The sequence below is a fragment of the Dermacentor silvarum genome, chromosome 9 (genome assembly GCF_013339745.2).
Source record: "Dermacentor silvarum isolate Dsil-2018 chromosome 9, BIME_Dsil_1.4, whole genome shotgun sequence".
NCBI lineage: Eukaryota > Metazoa > Arthropoda > Arachnida > Ixodida > Ixodidae > Dermacentor > Dermacentor silvarum.
In genome coordinates, this window is record NC_051162.1 from 166,473,645 (window position 1) to 166,494,528 (window position 20,884).

The 20,884-nt window shown below is 49.8% G+C and overlaps 1 protein-coding gene across 5 annotated transcripts in view; it reads right to left on the reverse strand.

The window, feature by feature from the left end:
- Positions 1-2,097: 2,097 nt before the first annotated feature.
- The window catches only part of LOC125940374 (uncharacterized), a 101,480-nt gene continuing 82,693 nt past the window's right edge, over positions 2,098-20,884 (reverse strand). For all 5 annotated transcript variants that reach the window (XM_049656463.1, XM_049656459.1, XM_049656462.1 and 2 more), the window contains 2 exons: positions 12,253-12,348; positions 2,098-2,269 (listed from right to left, as the gene is read on the reverse strand). In XM_049656463.1, coding sequence (XP_049512420.1) covers positions 2,264-2,269; positions 12,253-12,348 — 102 coding nt within the window. In that variant the 3' untranslated portion in view covers positions 2,098-2,263. The remainder of the gene's footprint in view (positions 2,270-12,252; positions 12,349-20,884) is intronic.

The following is a 20,884-nucleotide window of genomic DNA, read 5'->3' on the forward strand; positions in this document are numbered from 1 at the left end:
TCTTAACAAATGGTGGTAGTTTTATTGCTCTCAATGTGTACCTTTGTACGATAGAGTGCTAAGTAGAAGAAACTCTCTTTGTGTACCAAATGTACAGTTAATCCACAGGAACCCCGTAATTTTTAGAACATGCGAATGGTCGGTTCCACTCTTTCATCAACAGCTTCTCACCTTTTTAACCACGAACGCAACTTTAATGTTTGCATTTTTCACCACATCCCTACAGCCAGCCGTCCTTCCAAGAGGTGGCACGTGCTCAGGGAGTATAAACACTGAAGAGGACGGCCTTTCGCGGTTAGACCGTCTTCGGCTCACTGATATGTGAGAGGTAGCAAAGAAGCTGAAGAAAGAGCCTACAACATTATCAAACATGTTGTAAGTCGATCTAACCATTTGGAATTTGTCATGTGTGGGCATTGATATTCTTCATCACCCTGTCATCAGGCTATCATGTGACCCACGTTAAGCGGCGCAAAGTCGTCTCGCCTTCCCCCGCCCCCACGAAAAATAATAAAAAGCTAGCTGAGAAACGAGTCACTGCGGTTTTTATGCGCTATATTCAGCAAATGCTGCTGCTTTACATGCCTATTTTTTGAGTAGGGCACCGTGTTTTCGGTGTTTATTTTTCTTGAAAATCGGCGGGTGTGTATCGGAGTTTATATTTCTGGCGGAAATTCGGCATTTATCGGAGTTTATTTCCCGTAAATTCCCAATTCTCCGAAATTCGGAGTTCTGCATTATTCTCAAAACCCGAAAATCGTAGATCAATTCATATCTGAATACTAAAATATCAAAACGCACGAAGCACATTTTATTTTTGCTAGAACGTTTGAATGGACAAAAACGTATACGCACAAGCGAAATACTTGAACACAGAACACCTTTAATTTTCTGTATAACAACCTTAGCTTAAAGCTTATTGTAAAACACGCAAGCATACTTTGCGAGATTGCTGTCAGTGATCGAAGCACGCTCCTTTCTAATTGACGACTCTCAGCTTTGAAAACGCCCTTTCAACGTTAGCGCTAAAAACAGGAAGCGCCAGAAGACGCAGCGCGCAGCGAGAAAGCACTGGCCACTCGACATTGTGAAGTCTCCAAAACGACAGGGGTTCAACAATGTTACGTATTTCATAGCACTGATAGTTCGCAAAATCACTCACGAGCTGGCTTAAGTCGTCAGTTTCAAGAAGCACTAATTGGAAAATAAGCGCATAGGTTTCGAACGCGCAGGGAAGCTCATGCTTCACATTTGGGTTCACAATTTCAACACAGTACCAAAACGATTCTTTGGTGTACTGGAGTTGATCGCACAGGTTCCTCTCAGATGTCTGTCTCCACTTTTCGGCGACAGCAGCGTAGTATCCATTAACGTCTGCGACACTCGTTAAGCGTAGATTCTCGTCAAGGAGGTCCAACATATTTATGACATCTGATGTGAAGACCTCGGTTGGATCCCACCATTGACTGATGAGTGCGTGCAAACGAACGCCCAGTATGGGATAAACTTGGTGTACCAGGGTACTCTCTGCCTCAAGTCCCTTAATGATTGAGATCACGGCACATGCATTGGTCTTCAGAAACCTCATCTTAACGAGCAAGTCGTGCACAGCTTCAGGCGATGAAACAAGACTCCCGAGCTTCTCACACTTCGTCCCCTTGGCTTCGTCGCTTCTCAAGAAAGACAAAATGGCGCACCAGTTCTAAAATATCTTCTAGAGCTTCATAAAAAGAGAACCACCTCGACGGACATGCGGTTTTCAGCGACTTGATGGTCATACCCATGGCCAAGCAAATCGGAGTTTATCGGATAAATCCGAATTGTCAAAAATTTTACCGGCGAATGTTTATCGGATTTTTTCGGATAAAACCGAAAACATGGACCCCTATTTATGAGGTAACTCTGGCAATTACCGTGGTGTGCCGAAAAACAACGCGAAATATCTCACTATTCAACTGAACATTTTCAAGTCTGAGAAAGACATCAGCAATAATGTTGTGTTATAAAGAAATTTTTGTATTAAACAACCGGTCTCGCTGAACAAAATATCAAGGTGCAGTAAAATAAGAAATGAAACTTGCCACAGTAGTGATAGCACTGTGCAGCTGTTGCCACGCATTTATTGACACGTCATACAGCTACCTACATTCACTGTCATCATATGGGACATCAATCGGGAACTTACAGTAGTTTTGCAAAATGAAATTGCACTCATAATTGTTCTGTCTACTCCTGCTTCGAGTTGTCCAGTAAAAGCAGTCTGTCATTTCTGCAAAAAAATGCATTATTAAAGACTCATAGAGATAGACTTTAGGATCAAGAAGCAAATGTCACTCCACATATTTTACCACAGCACAAAGAAACAAACACTTCGTAGTTGAGCAACCAACTTGAAATGCAATGGTTTTCACGTGTTCTATAAACAAAAACTATTCAAGCAAAACGAGCTGAACAGAAAAAGCTTCATTGTGTGCGTGCAAAAAGTGGAAAATACTTATTAGTGTGAAACAATTATGAACATCATAAAGGCTACACCCAGTGCATATCATTGGCAACATGTTAAGATAAGGTAAGGCAAGTATTGTCCCTTTGCTTTTTGTCCGGCTTTTACCAATCAAACCCCTTTTACTAACAGTATTGCTCCACATGAATGCATCGGGGATGCAATGATAAACTTGTCCAATGACGAGGCGGATGCCTCACATCCGGTATAGATAGTGAAGTCAGACGAGATCAGTGAGGAACCCCCAAAAATGACTTCACTGTCACAGTTTGTCAAATCACACGGAAGATGAGGTTAGGGAACCTCGTGTTCTTTAACCACTGACTAGCTTTGTGCGACTTCCTCTAGAATTGCCTAGCACCAGGAATAATTTGCATGGACCCTCATATTATGTTATTTGCCTATATGAAGCTTGAGCACTTGATAAAGCTGACTTGCCACAATTTCTTCCATGTAACTTCGAAGCTTTGCGAAGAAAAAGCCTGCATTTATTAGCGCAATCGACGAGCATCCATTCAAAGCAAAGGTATTGGCGATGTCAAGAAAGGTGTCCTGCCGCAGAGAGTTCGACTTTGCGTCAGTTGTGAAATGGTACAGCATCCGTATCGTAAGCGTGAGGTGCCACCGCTAAAGCACCAAACGTTTCTAATTGGTCGAGATGTACCACGACCTGGCTGTCTGTTGTTTACTTGGGTTTTAATCTCAAAACGGAGCCCAATGGAGATTTTCGAAGGTCCCTGGGTGCCCCTTCTCCCACGACAGCTTTGGTGAAATAGTCGAGCATTCGGCCGCTGCTGTGGGAAGCAGACGTACGAGTGCTGCCATCGGGTGCCTACTGGTAAAATGGGTAGAAGCGTGCTCCCGGCCTGGCGCTCGGCAACTACAGGAGTTTAAAAGGCTTGTAAGGACGCCCACTTCAGGGGAAATAGGCGATAAGGTACCGATTGACACATTTTGATGGTAGCCACATCGAACAGCGGAGACCAATATGGGCCGTACATTACTGATCCCACAGCGTAATATACAAACCGTGCCATCTATTACTCACAGCGTAGCAGAGAGGCACGTAGTGTGTGCACTTCGGAAAGAAGCACGATGTTAAGTATCTTGAATACTATAGCGGTGGCATGCATTATGCAAGCGAATATAATACGAACGGTTCCCGCAGCCGATAAGGCCAAGTTGGCTAGTGCAGAAGAGCTCTGTAAGAGACGGATGTTTGTCGGCGTTAACTGCATTCTGGCGGCTAAGCTACCATGGAGGACGTCAGGGGGCCATGAGTGCTACCAGGCACCAAGAGGCAAAGTAATGGCCAGCATGGTAGCAACCTGGAACGACTCTACACCATGCACTGAGTGAGTCCTTTGGCCACGTTGTTTAAGAGTGTGATAGCTCTTGAGCTGGTCTCATTTAATGAAAACTGATTCGGTAATCTCAGTCCGCATAGGAAAACGAGTGAGATGGCTAGTTCAGGGGATAATGACGGTGGTGACAGTTCGAGCGAGCATTGTATGCCTATCACTAAGAGAAAAATATGCACACCGAAACCAGCAGAAAAAAAGACTTCAAACTTGAACTTGAGCTTGTTCCACTTCAATTGGGCATCCTCGGTACAATACGTCACAGGTACGGCGACGCACGATTTCTGAGGAGGTCCAATGGGTCTCCAACATTTCTGTACGCTCCTTCCAGGGCCATGTCAAAAGTTTCTGTCAAACGGCGAGGTGCTTATGTGTTTTGATTCTGTGGAGAGCTCACTAGAAGCTCACGCGGGGTGTACAGGGGGCAGATGTTTTCTCACTAATCGCTGGTCCCGTGGCCTACTTATGCCCTCGGCTCACTGTCGAGCAACGCTAGGATTGCGACGTGCCTGCATCACTCGTTCTCCAAGAGCCATAGCTGTCGGCATCTGAGTAGCAAACACGGTTTTCGAACGCCAAGAATATAAAGGAAGACGTGAAGAACATTCGAAACACATCTCCATAGATACCAAAACTTCTAAGAGGAGGGATGTGACATTAAGGACTTTGAGACCCTCGTCGAGCTGATTCGTGCCGACCAATTGAATATCCGCACTGGCAGAAGAACTTAAATAGGTTTATCTGTGAGAGGAAGAGAATGTGTTTGAAGCGAGCAAAGGAGCTGCATTTTTGCAATTTTACAAGGACGCCGCGGGAGAGGGGTGCGTGCGCGGGTTGAACATTGAGCGTACGGACCCGAAGGCGGTGAACAGCGAAGTGCTGACCATGCCGAAGGTATGCGTGAGCGGGTACTAAAACCCGAAACAAATACGTCGAAGCAAGGTGCATGACGAAGTAAACCAAAGCTCTCGAGTTGGCTTTTAGTGTGGAAGCTGTAGATATTATGCTGCTGGATGGCCTTATCATCCGAAAAAAAAAACTGGTGACAAGGGTGATCACGGAGAAAAACTATGAGTGCTCGTTGCAGCGCGCACCTTAAACACTCCTTGATCAAGCGTTTGGAAAGGTAAATATCTTGCAAAGACAAAATGGTATATGTGATCATCTCCACCAGCGCTAATATTACATTAGTGAAAAAAAGCTTTGTTTCGGCGTACCTTAAGGTATCCCACGGAACCCTAGATGTTCGGGGATAAGATGGATGCAAAGTCGGCCGTAATACCACTAGAGGTACATCGGGGAGCATCTTTCATTGAATACGTTGTGGGCATGACTTCATACTCAGCGTTCTTACCAATGAGCAAGCTATCAATGACTGTCTCATATAGGCAGAGGGATGCGACCACCTCCGCAAACTTAAAAGAATAGAGAAGGAGGTTGGCATCTGGGAAGCGTCAGTGCAAGCGCTCTGAGGTGAGAATGAGTAAGTGCCTGTCAGACAGTCTGAAGTCCGTCCGTAAATCAGGCAAACTACAGATGTCGCATTTGGTGAACGAGGAGGAAACTCTAGAAATATATCTTAATGTTCAAGCTCAGCAGAGCGATGCACACAGATTTCGCGATAAACAGTGTAATGATGAGCAACTGCTATGTGCATGGGTCAATGCTAAAATAGGGAAGGAAGGTATGTCCAGTGATACAGCTACATGGCTGATATTTTAACAACCAGCCTCGAACACAAATCATGCGCAAGAAAGTGTCCAACCCAGTACAGTGGTAGAACGAGGCGGGAAACACCTCTAAGTTACTTAAACAATGCCTTGATGAGGCTGCTACCGTTGTGACCCGTGCTCCTAGAAAGCCAGACTTTTTCTTCATAGACATTTTGATGCTGGCTGCCGGTAGTTCTCGTGCGCTGGTTTCCGAAAATGGCTCAGAGTACCTATTCCCTTCGCGAGTCATTTTTACGTACCAAATCAAACTGGATAGGCTACAATATAACTGGCAGCATTCCCATTGTTTTATGGACTAAATAAGTTCGTTACGTGGCTCTTTGGGGCTCTTGTAAGTGTCCTCACTGACCATAACCCGCTGTCTAATCTCACCAGCAGCGTTGTTCAGGGCTCGCTAGGCTCTAAATTTCCAGAGGCATGCTGTGGCACTCCGCAGGCCACAATGAAAGCGATGAATGTCCATGCAGTTCTCTAGACTGCCTAATGATTCTTGGAAGGCACGAACAGCCAAGGCCACAATAGCGCACCTTTTATGTCATTAATTTTGGGCTTATGTGATAGCTGAATCAGTTAGCGGACTCAGATCTGAACACATTTTATGTCAGTTTTCACCACATTGATTAACGGTGGCTTAACTCACCCTCGCGATTTGTACGCACGTTGCTTTATGTGCATGCACCGGCTCCAGTAGCGCATTATGTGCGGACATGCAAACTTTTAGTTTGTATACATCACTTACCCTTGTCATTGATTGATTAATCTTAAAAGAAGGTGTTAAGGTGCCATTTTGCGTTTGGGTATATACCGACGAAAGGCATGTACCTCACGAGATCCGTGTCTCTTACAACAGTATTGCATCATAGGGATGCAGCAGTGGTAGAACAATTGACCTGCCTAATGTCAACCTTCATTCCTGAAGTCAAGTTTAGAGAGTGATGTCATACAAGACCAATACAGAAAAAAAATAATGTCACTCTCGGAGGTTGCCCGATCACAATTTGAGTTTTGTATACAAGCAGCCATAGCACTAAGTGATGATTCTTCCATACCGTAGAAGGCACGAGGAAAGCTCGTGTGCTGCAATCACCGAATAGGTCCATTGAGTTTGGAGTTGTCATTTATTGTCATTAGGCAACTTTTGCATCACCTTACGTGCTATGGCCATATTTGCCTATGCGAATATCTCCAAAAGCACCACCTGCAACCCCTCCTTCATATACTATTGGTGGATATGTGCTAGATGAAGTAACTTCGAGAAACATAACCAGTGATAACTCCTAGCAATCTCACAAGTATTATGCAGTCAATGACGCGAATAGAATGTTACGTTTCTAAAGGTGGATCCGCACGACCGGACGGAGGAGGAATTTTCGCAGCGGATGGCGTATCACGTGACGCGCGCGTCATCAAAACGTACCGCCCTCGCCTAGCCCGGGCTCCTCCGCTCGCGGTTCGGATTGAAAATGCTAGCCGGTATTTCCATCCGTCCGTTTGGCGGTCGTCTGACTTCAATTTAGCGTAGTCAGCGTCAAATTTGTCAACATCGGACGCATTGGCGTGGCTACGATGGCGTGTTATCGGCTTGTAGCCACGTGTGATTTCGTTGTGCAGCAGTGACCGCGTGTATTTTGTTGTGATGCAGCGGGAAAGGCGAGTCGTGGTTGCGCGCGCATTTCTATTTACTCAGACCACGCAGCCTGCGTGACTTCCACAAGAGTGAGGTGCACAAAAAACGCTAAGTGACGAGGCAACCGTCACTATTTTGGTTCTTGCTGAGGGATTCATAGCACTACGGCTTATAGGGCACGCCGAGTATGCAAACGCGCAGCTGCTAATAAACGTTGGAGTCGAGAGTAACCACGCGGATTCCGCAAACGGCGGTCCGGCTGTGCGAATGCGAGCTAACTCGGCTGCGCCGGATTCAAGTGCTGACGTCACTGTTTGTCCGCGGAGCAGGCGGGATTTTGCCCTCGCGTGTGTATCCACCTTAAAGGTGTTTATTCGGCAGAGCTTGGAGCAGCGCAACGTCAACGGTCAGCGCAGTAACAGCTTCCAAGCACGAGAGCCGTTGCTGAGCGAGAGCGCTCGACCCACTAGCGTTTAGATCCAGTAGCGCTGAACCCACGAGTGTCTATCTTCTTCGCTACAATCACGCCCGGGAGCGATAAGGGAGCCGTCTGGCGACCTAACAGCTCATCACGATGAGCGGGTCGAAGTAACGCTTTAGACGGTCGACATGGACAATGTCTCGTCCACGGCGGCGCATGGCTGAAGATGGCTCAACTGGCTCTATTACGTAGTTGACAGGAGATGCGCGTTTGATCGGAGGCGTGTTGGGGCATGGTAAATGGTAGGGTACGGGATCGGAGTTCCAGAATGATTGTCTGAGGTTACCCAGCACAATCCACCAATTATAAAGGTGTTTATTCGGCAGAGCTTGGAGCTGCGCAACGTCAATGGTCAGCGCTAGTAACAGCTTCCAAGCACGAGAGCCGTTGCTGAGCGAGAGCGCTCGACCCACTAGCGTTTAGATCCAGTAGCGCTGAACCCACTAGTGTGTCTTCTTCGTTACAAACAATGTAATTGGTGAATCTTTCACCTGGCTGTTGAGCTCGTTCTCGCAAACGCTGCTCGGCACGCATCTTGCGAACGGCAGGGCGACCAAATACATCGGCGAGGGAAGTCTTAAGTTCGGAACATGTCTGGAACTGTGTTTCATGGTTATTATACCACAGGCTGGCCACACCAGCGAGGTAGAACAGAACATGGCGCAGTTTGTCCGCTTCGTCCCACTTGTTATGGGCGCTTGCCCTGTCATACACCGTGAGCCATTCGTCCTACGTCAGTGTCGTCCTTGTTACGAAAAAAGACGGCTCGGTACGGTTCTGTGTAGACTATCGGCGCCTGAAGGAGATCACTCGCAAAGATGTATACCCGCTGCCGCGAATCAATAACGTTATCGATAGCCTACAAGGAGCAGAATTCTTTTCATCGCTAGATTTACGCTCCGGATATTGGCAAGTACCCATGTCTGACGTCGATAGGCCGAAGACAGCCTTTGTCACACCCGACGGCTTATACGAATTTAACGTAATGCCGTTTGGACTTTGTAATGCGCCAGCAACCTTTGAACGCATGATGGACACAGTTTTGCGCGGTTTGAAGTGGCACACGCGCTTATGCTATCTCGACGACGTTGTTGTTTTTGCCTATGACTTCACCACGCACCTTCAACGCCTTGAAAATGTTGCTGGCCAAAAATCCTCGCTCTGTGGCTGAAATTATCCTGCTGTGCCAGAGCTATGAAGAACTCCGCAGGCAGCGATCACTAACCCGTTGATCTCTACCGCGTGACGAACACCTTGCTAGTTTGGCTGTCATGTGCGACCACACAGCTTTTCTCGCAGAAATGAAGGCGTTCGTCCGCGACGAAGTTGGCCGGCAACCATCGTTGATGGATTTCGCACAGCCGCAGCCGGTACACGCGCCAACGCCGAGTTTTGCGCCTCCGCTACGCCGCGCCATAGCGCAAGAAATCAACGACGTTTTCCCTGAGCACCACTAGCACATTCCGGCGGCTGCGCCTCACAGCTACGTTAAAGTCATGGCCAGGTCCCGACAGATCCCGACGGCTGTACCACTCAGCTACGCGGAAGTCGTCACCCAGCCTCAACAACTCCCTCAGCGGGGACCTCTCACGTACGCCGAAGTCCTCGCTATGCCCCGACAACAGTCTGCCGTGCAATCACTTCAACAGCCGCCACGTCCAACGCGTCCTCCAACATGGATGGGACCTGCCGCAGCGACTCGGTGGCGTACGGCGGACAATCGGCCGATATGTTTTGCGTGCGGCTACGCAGGCCACGTCGCACGCCACTGTAGTCGAGTACAGTCGCCTAGCGCTACACCATATGCGCCAAGTGCTATGGTGGGTTCTCCGCGCCCATATTACGACGATGAACCTCGGGCTGCGTCACAACTATTCCGCCGGTCTGCCAACATCCGCCGCTCACCTTCTCCACGCCGACGCTCCCCATCACCGATGCGGCCTCGTCCCGAAGCTCGGGAAGAGGAAAACAAGTAGTCGCAGTCCATGAGGCAAGGGCTGCGACACTGTCGAAACGCGAAAGTCCTCAACGTAGCCCGACCAATGTGGTAGACGTGTTAGTTGACGGTGTGCGCATATATGCCCTCGTGGATACCGAAGCCACTGTGTCAGTTATGGACGCAAAACTTTGTCGCTTCCTTCGAACGAGCGCTCTCGTTCAGTAACAGCTTCCAAGCACGAGAGCCGTTGCTGAGCGAGAGCGCTCGACCCACTAGCGTAGCGCTAAACCACTAGTGTCTGTCTTCGCTACACGTTGCTTAAGTCGCTGCTTTTCGAGAGCACCATCAACGCTTAAACTAATACTGTATAAAACACTTGTGCGCACTGAGTTTCAATACGCATGCGCACGGAGTATCTTATTGATCTAACTGAATCTGCGAAGAACCGTAGTGCGTGCTCTAGCTTGTGTATTACTTGCATCTTGCAAGTGCGTCGCCTATAAAGGCATCATTACACGTTCCTAAACTTCAGTTAAGCCCCAAAATGTCCCGTTTGTTACCATTTAAAAATATGTCATAATGCATGACTGTGAGAGTAACTACTTGGGAAACCAACATATGTTTCGTTGCATACAGAGCACAGAAATAATGGAGTCGTTCCATGTTGTCACACTATCTTTTACTCTTGCATACCGAGGACAGCGCCTACGCACCTCCATCTTACACGTGATACGTATTTCTCTATTTACAGATACCATCGATGACTATTGTGCGCTATAACTACTTCATCGTGTAACTAAGTGCTTTTGACCTTTCATCGCCACTCCATACTGTAACGCCTTCGAGCATTGAATGTATTGAAATGAATAGATAAAGGAATGAATGAATAAATAATTAATTAAATAGCTAGTGTTTTTTCCCGAAGCTAATCGTAGACAAATATTGCTCAGTATGCTAATTTAGCAACCTTAGTAGTGTAAACAGGAACGCTACAAATCACCATTTACGCTTAAACGGCATGCAGGAAGCAAGTCGTTAAAACCATCAGGTGGTTGCGCGAGCTCTATATGACCAGCGAAAGCGCCATGCCCGCAGCACAGCTTACAGTTAAACATTGGCCTTACACTCTTAAGTTTTGTTTTCATGCCTATTCTAAAATTGTTGTGTTTTAAGTGACTGCAGAGTACATTTATGCATCTCGGTTGTGCTGGAATGTATTTCAGTGCGGCTGAAAGCAGGCTACCGCATGCCGTGCCGATTCATTGTATCTTACGCATGTATAGAACCATGTGTCGCTGACGTGACGCTGGTTCTACTGAAACGGCTGCGAAAAAAAAGGTGGAGCTTATTTCACTTGCCTGCGGGTTGGACTACAGCCGCCTCCGATCTTTCACCGATCACCGGTCTTCGAATGCGGTTTCCTACCCGAATCTACATAAAAAGCCCACATCTGTGATAATTGTGACCTCTAAAACGCAACTAAAATATTTTAGAGCGAAGGTGTTGAGGGCTCAGGCCCCGCGGATTGTGTTCGCGTGTAGAAGAAAACTATCATCATCAGCATTGGCTCAGCGACGTCGTCTTTTTAAGCGCACGGCCTCTCCTCCCTCCCGGCCTGCCGAGTCCCCGCTATCTGTCTTCCGTTGTGCCATTCGACCTTCTCTTATGCCACGTTCCCCCCTGAGTAGAGTTGGGCCCGGCTGCGAGGCTGGCGCGGCAAGCCTGCCGGAAGTTGCGCCCGACTAGAGTTGAGGCCTGCCGGGAGGCGAGCGAGGCTAGGCAGGCGGCGCGCCCCGGATGCGAACGCGAGCGCTTTCCCTCGCCCCTCTGACTGCTCCGCATGCGTCTATTGACGGTGCCGCTGATAAATGGAAGGGAGGCGAAGAGGGCGCGGCGTGGCGGCCCGATCGCGGGGGAGAGATAGGCGGCTGTTACGCATGATTGTGCGTGTGTGTCGCGGTTCTCTGTCTACGGCGCATGCGCGCAGCCGTGCCAGCCTCAGCCGCCTGTGCCGCCGACTCTCTCCAGGCTCTTGTCTGTCTACAAAAAAGTAAGTCAACGGGTGTGAGAGGCATTCGCGTTAGCATTGGTTGTATATAACTTTAGTTAAGGACTCTTGTTTTGGAACGTGGTACAAAAGAGTGAGGAAGGCGCTTTAGGAACGCCGTCGCCTGTGGACGTCGACCCAATTCTTTCAGAGCCGGGCATTATATGGCCATCGTCTAAGTGTTAAAAATACCCAATTGTGCAACTCGGAGCCAACACCGAAGCCTGTTTGCCGAATACGTAGCGAAGGGTTCGATTTACCATTTTGTAGCCAAATTCAACGTATCAAATCCCCAATATAGCTAAACCCCAACATAGCAAATCCCAGCAGAGCGCCAGCTTAGCTGGACTTCCCTCTTGACAGGGTGGAAGGGGTCTGACATTTTTATTAAACATCTGCTGACTCAACTCATCTTTTGAAAAATTGTGTCTGCCGAGACGCACAAACGCGTTGTGCAAGTGGCGTCCGGGTGGCTACTCTTGCAGCTCTAATATATTTACTGCTACGTTTATTTGAAGGCACTGAGAATCGTAACTGCTCTTTATAACACTGGGTACTTACGTCCTGGTGGCGGATTTTTCCCAATAATGAGGCAGTTCGCATTCGCGTGCAAAATATCGTACTCCGGCTCAAAGTCGGCATGAAGGCTTTCAGGTTCTGCAAAGTTAAAAGTGCTCGTCTTAACATATTCGCTCAGTGAACACGTGACAATAAAAAGCCGCAGTTTCGCCAGAAAAGGCGAAGCATCGATTGCAATAGAAAATTAGTGGACAGCTATAGGAAACAATGATAGTATTCTTATATGCCGTATAAATTTGTAAATATAGGCGTACTAACTAAATAAACAAGCATGACGTCACGTGCGCACAAGCAAACACGAACGCATCTCCCTCGACGACGACGGAAACTCGCTGTGAAAATGCTTGAGTGAGTAAGCGCGCCAGCAGCAGCAAGCGACTTGATCTTCGTGCGCCCGCACGAATCAACCTGAACTAAGCCGCGAAAACACCGGGCGGACTCAGCTAAGCCGCGAAAACACGAAGCCGCGAAAACACGCCAGGCGGACTCAGCTCCCGCCACAGATGGCTTTCAAGATGCAGCGACCCGGGCGAGCGCTCAGGGCGTAGAACGCGCACCCCCTCCCTACCCTCGCCCCGGAGCCTTGCGGACCCGGCGGGTGCGCAAGGCCGCTCGGGCTGCCCAGAGTAGAACGCGCCCCCTCACCTCCCACCGGAGCGTTGCGCGCGATTGGAAGAGAGTGCGCTTCCTTCCCGCTTCCCTTCCTTGCGTGCGCCAGCTTTAGCCGCGCTCGCCGGCATACCGTCGCACGCTATCTCTCGCGCACACAGCATACGGTGCGCGGGGACGATTTTATCGCTCTTGGACGTCATACGGAACCTCACGGCGACGGTGACGGCAGAAATGCGCCTGGAGTGGCCACATAATTGCGATTGCACTAAAACCGAGTTGCGGAAAACTCCTCCAGCACGAGCAAGATTTTGCCCTCTGTATGATGTTTGGTCCATTTGATACATATTATAAAATATGGAGAATGTGGTATACAGTGTCATTTCAGCAGGCTGTAAGGGGGCTCTCCATATTTTTACATACGCTGTCAGTGTACTACCACATTCTAATTTCACATTTGTGCTATGGCCCTTTCTATTGTTGGCCTTATATTGCAACACGCTCTTTCGTCGCCAGATCACAAAGTCTTCTGCTTGACTAGGGCTACTTCGCGAGGAAATATACGTTTGTCGGTGTGTCTTTAAGGCATGACACAATGCGCTACATTTGTATACATGGAGTCCTGTGGGAAGTATAAATGGGAATGCCTTGTGCCCTACTTACGAACACTAAGATTTGTGATTATGATGATAAACGTTTATTGTCGGTGCGATCCTGCAAGGACGGTACGAGTAGGAAGGGCAAGACAACATTAGGCACCGTCTCGATAGACACACCAGCGACCAGCAGCGTTGGCAGAGCGAGCCGAGCGTTGGCGATGCTGCTGGACGGATGCGAGTTGTCTCCTTCACAATCGTCCCCGCAGAAAAAGAGCCATCCTGGATACATAAGAGGTTGGAGGCAGAGGGCTATGGCTGGGCTTGAGACGCGCCACGTGGACGAGGTCACGTGCATGCCGGCGCATGTCCTGATATAGCTAAATTAGAAAATTCACCGGGGAATTTCAATCTAAGGTGCGGTAAGACCCTCCGCATTTTGGGACGAGTTTCGAGGAAAGTCCAGGAGTGATAGGTTGGATCTGGAAATCAGTCAGCGCGACTGTCCTTCTGGCGCTGTTGTTCTGATGTAAAGATGCGCGCGAGCTGGCGGCACTCTTCGGCTTCTCGGGCAGCTTCGAGCACAGGTGGGCACTCGGAAGCGGCAGGATGCTATGGAAGGAGAGTGTCGATGGTGACCGAAGGCTCACGTCCGTACAGTACGGAGGAAGAAAGCTGGAAATCCTGTAGTAGCTTGTATCGCGGTGTGGAGTTGGAACGTTACAAACTAAAGAATGCGGTCCTAGTTACCCTCATTAGGTGCCACATACATCGCGACCATATCATCGACAGTGCGCTTAAATCGTTCTGTTAGCCAGTTTGTCTGCAGGTGATATGCCGCGATCTGGCACTCCGAAAGCAGAGTTTCCACGGCTTCGCAGAGGAAGGCGCGACCTCTATCACTATGGAGTTCATGAGGTATACGCCATGTTGAGGGACAAACCGATGTAGGACGACATAGGTTATATCCCGTGCTGTAGCGTTTGGCAAAGCAGTAGTTTCAGCACAGCATGTCAAATGGTTCACAGCAGCTATGATCCACCGATTGCCATCCGGTGTCATTGCAAGCGGGCCGTAGAGGTGAACGCCAACGCGATTGAAGGGTTTGGCAGGGCACGGAACCGGCTGCAAGGCACCGCACGCGCGTAATGGGGTGTTGAAAGTCAGGGCAGTCACTTGCGGCGTTGACAGTCAGGACAGCACTGAACAAAGTTTTGTACAAAAGTGTGCATTCCGCGCTGGTGATGACGAATACGTTCGTATGTCACAAATACTCTGACATGGCCACATTGCAGATCATCGTGACAAGAGGCACAGATTTGTGATATTATGGCGCAGGGAAAGACCAGTAGCCATCTACGGCCTCCGGGAACGTAGCTGAGTCAGTGGAGAAGCCAATCACTAATGGCTGGATCGGGATACAGGGATGGGCGATGATCAAGAGAGATAAGCGAAAAGAGGAGCGATCCACAGCTCACGAAGTTGTTCGGTGCTAATTGAGTCAAGGTGGAGAGGTGACATGGAGTGACTGCAAGTGGTTCTGCAGGCCGAGTCGGGGGTAGAGGTGAACGGGACAGGGCATCTGCATCAAAGTGCTGGCGTTCACAGCGCTAGACGACGCGAATTTCGCACTTCTGGATTTGGGGTGCCCAGCGTGCTAGGCAGCCAGATGAATCTTTCAACGTGGCGAGCCATGAAAGTGCGTGGTGATCCGTGGCTAGGTCGAATGCGTGGCCATATAATATGGGCAGAACTTGCGAAGAGCATAGTAGAGCCAAACACTCTTTTACAGGGACGCTGTTAAGGGCTAGGTTCCCCAGAATAGTGTGCGCGCATAGAAAAAAAAACTGTCATCATTAGCATGGGCTCAAGCGTCGTCTCCTTCCGCAGCTGGCTCGTTGGCGCCCCTCGGTTCGCGCTCGTGTCGTCGGATGCCGCGCCGAGCACGAGCGCGTACTCGTGCACGTAGAACACCAAGAAAACGACGCGTCGAACGAAAAAAAAAAGGTAAACTCAGCGGTAATACAGTTCCACTCAACGCGAGATGTGGGGATGTGCGGAGCACTGATTCGCCGGTGTTTGCCTTGTGCTTTCGTTGTGTTTATCTTATTTTATCCTGTATTTATCTTGTGGTAAGCTATTCTTTGCACGATGTTAGAATTAGCTTAACTGCGCTGGCGAGCAACTTCAGCTTCTCGGGCGCGCACCGCTTGATCTAAAGTGCCTATATAAGAAAAGTACCGCCCTTCTTTGATAAACGCCGCTTCTCTCTCTCCTGTATCTCCGATTGGACGATGATAGCGCGCGCTTTTCACTTCTTTATATTTTGTTTTTTTTCCCGCCTCAGAGCCATGTTGAAACTCCTCTGCGCCGCCGCAGTCTCCGGCGGTGGCGGCGGCGGCGCGCGCCCAGCCTGAAAGCTTCAGCGTAGACTTTCTAGGTGCGCCACCGTCGACGTAGCTTTCGCAAGCAAAAACTAAAGAAAAAAGCAAGCGCTTTAGGAGAGGAGGCGGCGGAGGAAAGAGTAGATGGTGGTACTTTTCTTATATAGGGACTTTAGCTTCATCAGCCCTGCGTCGGCACTGTCTTTCACGGGAGAGCGCCCGCTATCGCTCCGAGCGTGCCTGCTGCTCCGAGTCCATGGCGGGTAAGAGCGTCCCGTAGCGCGGGATCGGCTAAGCCCCGGATCGCTAAGGCGCCGGCTCTTTCGGCGCGCCCTAGCGGAATCTTTCCACTTGTGAAGCTGTAGTGCCCGCGCGACTAGTTTCGGTATCAGCTTGGCGTTTTCGAACGAGTTTTCATTAATTTGGGTTAATTAATGTGTTAGTTCAGGATGTTTTATCTATTTTTTACTTACTTAGTTTAATTTTCTCCATTTTTAGGACAATGTTATGGGAATTTTATGTCTTACGTAGACCTTGTGTTGTGCGTAACGCCCACTGACGAGGGACGACTTCCCAGAGCCCTAAAGTGTTCCGCACTTAAAATTTGGGCACCTTGTGCGTGGCGGTTTCCCGCCAGTTCAGCCTTAGCGCAGTTGTCAAAACAGATGACGGATGGCCCATTGTTATACCCCTCGCCACCACCGATGCCTCTTTCACACGTGTCGCGATACTCGGCGTCGGCACGTCCAACCAATAGTTCCGCCCCTTTGTCTCGTGTGGTAGAGATCGCGCTAGCGCTGTTCAAAGCAGGAGCCCTTTGGACTCGCTATGTGACGGAGGTTCGTTTAGCCACATCTTCCAGGATCCTGGCGACGTCATGCAGTGCGCCGCGGCTATGAACGCTGTGGCTCTATGACGCTAGTCTATCACGATGGGGGCGGACTTGGCGCAGAAAACGCACTACTTGGTCATTGCGCCGGCCAAAAATAACAGGCTGGTCTCCATGCTATTTGACGAACATACCGAGACGCTCAATGTATAGTGAATAATGATAATATTGACGCGTGCTCTATGTAGAAATTTAGACTACGATGACGATATGTGCTTTAACGTGCTCCGTACGTGTAGTGGGACAGGGGGAACTTGAAGACAAAGAAGACGTCTGTTGTTCTGGTGGTCTTTTTGAACAAGCTGTTCTGCTGCCGTCTTGCTCCGCCGTTGTTGTCTCTTGTTGGCGTTGAATCGCGACACTGGTGGAGGCGCTGGGTACACAACCCTGCCTGATGCCCCGGACTCCTCCTGGGAGCCGTTCATCCAGCCCATCTGCAATTACAACTCCTGTGCATCGCTTCAGTCGGCGGTTGCTAGGCCTTTCCCCCGAGCTCAACCCCCTACAAGAACGCTCGTCCGAGCCCTGTCTACCTCTGCCAATGGCAACCGCCAGCCTGCCACAGGTTCCACTAGTTCCACAAGACAGCTCTACTCACAGTCCGTCCCAGGTAACCCTTCTGCAACCACTGATTCCCGATCGCTTTCATGGTGGCGCACATGAAGATGTTGAAGACTGGCTTGACCAGTATGAACGTGTAGCCAAGGTCAATGGGTGGACTGCTCAACAAAAGCTCTCCCACGCGTATTTCGCCCTTGACGGTAGTGCTCGCACGTGGTTTGAAAACCGCGAAGCCAGTTTTGCTACATGGAATGATTTCCAACACCAGCTGATTGAAACATTTGCGAGTGTCGATCGACGGGACCGTGCCCAGCAACTAATTGAGCTGCGCTTTCAGAAAGGCAACGAAACTGTAGCGATGTTTGCCGAGGACATGGCCCGCCTGTGTCGTAGAGCTGACCCTCACATGCCTGAGGAAAAGAAATTACGCTACCTTATGCGTGGCATAAAAGAAGAACTGTTCGCCGGACTTGTGCGCAATCCACCGAGTACCGTGGCGGATTTTATAAAGGAAGCCACTGGTATTGAACGCGCACTCCATCTAAGGTGCAGGCAGTACGATCGCTTGCCCACCAGCACTCCTACCAACGCCGCCGCAATGACCGTTAGCAATCAGAACTCCCTTCGTGATCTAATTAGGGACATTCTTCGCGAAGAACTTCAGAAGCTCGGGATACCGGCAGTTAGCACACCCATGGCGTCAGTCGCTGAAGTCGTACGTGAGGAAATTAGGCAAGCATTCTCCGCAGGCGATCCTGGTTACGAGCAGCGTCCTCTAAGTTATGCCGACGCTGTCCGACGTCAACCAGCTGTTATGCCCATGCGGTCGCAACATCAGCCGCCGAGAGCCACACCTTGGTCATCACCACCAGAGGAACCTCTCAGACACCCACCTGTTGCGCCGATCCCGTCCTACCGCCAGCCGTCATCCGCTGCATTTTGGTCACCGCCACAAGACGAGGCTTCGAGGCGCCCGCAAATTCGAAAAACGGACGCATGGCGCACGGTTGATAGGCGCCCCCTCTGTTATCACTGCGGAGGCATCGGCCATATTTCCCGCCATTGCTGGTACCGCGACGCCTCCTTTCGACCTCTTCAGTCCTGGTCTGACGGTCGACGCACCAGTGACGACTACATGCCACGCCGCGACGACGCTGCTTTTCAAGGTCCTCCGGTGGCGCGCACTCTGAACGATGACTCTCCGCCTAACCACCAGACCGATTTTGGCCGACGGTCACGCTCTCCGTCCCCTGCTCATTCATCTTCACTGAATGGACGTGCCTTTGCTGACCTCCGGGGAAGGAGGTCGCCCAGCCCACGCCGGGGAAACTAACGGCGGCGACCTCTGGGGGTAAGGTTGCGGGCCGGCAGCAAGACGATGAAAAACCCCCAATAATCCCGCCGCAAGACGCCGTCAAACCGACACACTCTGATACCGACGAAATTGTGAGCGCAGATCTTATTGTTTCCGTTGACGGACAGCAAGTGCGAGCGCTAGTCGACACTGGTGCCGATTATTCGATAATAAGTGAAAGCCTAGCCGTTCGCCTTAAGAAAGTAAAAACGCCCTGGATGGGACCCCACATAAGGACTGCGGGTGGCCAACTGCTCACGCCTGCTGGAAGCTGTACGGCGAGAATCACCATAGGAGGTTCTTCCTTCGTGGCAACTTTCGTCGTTCTTCCGACTTGCTGTAAAGATTTAATCATAGGCATGGATTTTTTACGGGAATACGGCGCCATAATCAACATCCCGAATCGCTTGGTTACGTTTCACAAGAGCCCTGATTTATTTCCCTGCTTAACGCCGCAACGCAACTCCTTTCGTCTAACCGAAAACGACGTGGTCGTCCCACCTAGGTCATGTATCCTTGTTTCGGTGGCATGTGACGTACCATTTGATTGTGAAGGAGTTGCAGACCAAGTAACCCCCATGTTATTTACTCACGGTATCTCCGTTGCACGAGGCATCGTAAATATCACAGATGGGCGCACGAACCTGTTATTAACAAATTTTAGCGCCGAGCGACGGCACCTACCAAAGGGCACGGCTGTGGCTTACTTTGACGATGTCGCTGATGTTCGTGGGTGCTTTTCAGTACTAGAAGAAGCGCATGCGCAAGACCCAGCACCTGTACTTGACGTAAACTCTACTTTACCGCAGCACGAGCGAGAACGACTTCTTGTGCTACTGGCCGAGTTCCACGACTGCTTTGCGTCGACGTCAAGAGTCGGTCGGACGCCCCTAACCAAGCACCGCATAATCACGGAGGACCAAGTGAGACCGATTCACCAAAACCCTTATCGTGTGGCCCCAAAAGAACGTGAAGCGATACAACAGCAGGTCAACCAAATGATTCAAGACGATGTGATTCAGCCTTCCAAGAGCCCTTGGGCATCGCCTGTAGTTTTGGTCAAGAAGAAGGACGGCAGCCTGCGTTTTTGTGTGGATTATCGAAAGCTAAATCAGGTTACAAAAAAAGACGTGTATCCGCTTCCCCGCATAGACGATTCACTTGATAGGCTTCGAAACGCTCGTTATTTCTCTTCCATGGACTTAAAGAGCGGGTATTGGCAAATTGAAGTAGACCCGAGAGACCGCGAGAAAACCGCTTTTGTCACGCCAGATGGACTATACGAATTTAAGGTCTTGCCTTTCGGCTTGTGCTCTGCACCTGCTACTTTTCAACGGCTTATGGATACCGTGCTTTCGGGGATGAAGTGGAAAACCTGCTTAGTTTATCTCGACGACGTCATAGTGTTTTCCGCAACGTTTGAAGAGCACCTTGAACGGCTTGAAGCGGTTCTGCAGTCTATACGGTCCGCCGGCCTCACCCTAAAGCCGGAGAAATGCCACTTTTGCTTTGCGGAGCTAGAGTTTCTTGGCCATGTCGTCAGTCACGCGGGAGTCCGCCCGGATCCTAAAAAATTTGCCGCTGTCGCACAGTTTCCTGTTCCTTCTGATAAAAAGGCTGTCAGACGCTTTCTGGGCCTCTGCGCCTATTATCGACGGTTTATTGCAAACTTTGCTCGCATTGCGTCGCCGTTAACTCGCCTCACGAGAGATGACGTTGCGTTTGTATGGGGTGACGAAGAGCAAGCTGCATTTAACGATTTGTGGAACCGTTTACAAACGCCCCCTGTGCTGGCCCACTTTGACGAGACAGCTCCGACAATGCTTCACACTGATGCCAGCAATGTTGGTCTCGGAGCTGTTCTTGTGCAGTGCCAGGAGGACACAGAAAGAGTGATCGCCTATGCAAGCAGAACGCTCTCACGCGCAGAAGAAAATTACTCTACAACCGAGAAAGAATGCCTCGCCGTGGTATGGGCAGTTACAAAATTTCGCCCTTATTTGTATGGTCGCCACTTCAAAGTTATCAGCGACCATCATTCACTCTGCTGGCTCACAAATCTGAAAGATCCTTCCGGGCGATTAGCACGTTGGAGCCTGAGACTGCAAGAGTTTGATATGACGGTCCTGCACAAGTCGGGGAAACGGCATACCGACGCTGACTGCCTGTCTCGGTCACCATAAATCAGCTCCTTCGACCGATGAAGAGGAAACAGCATTCC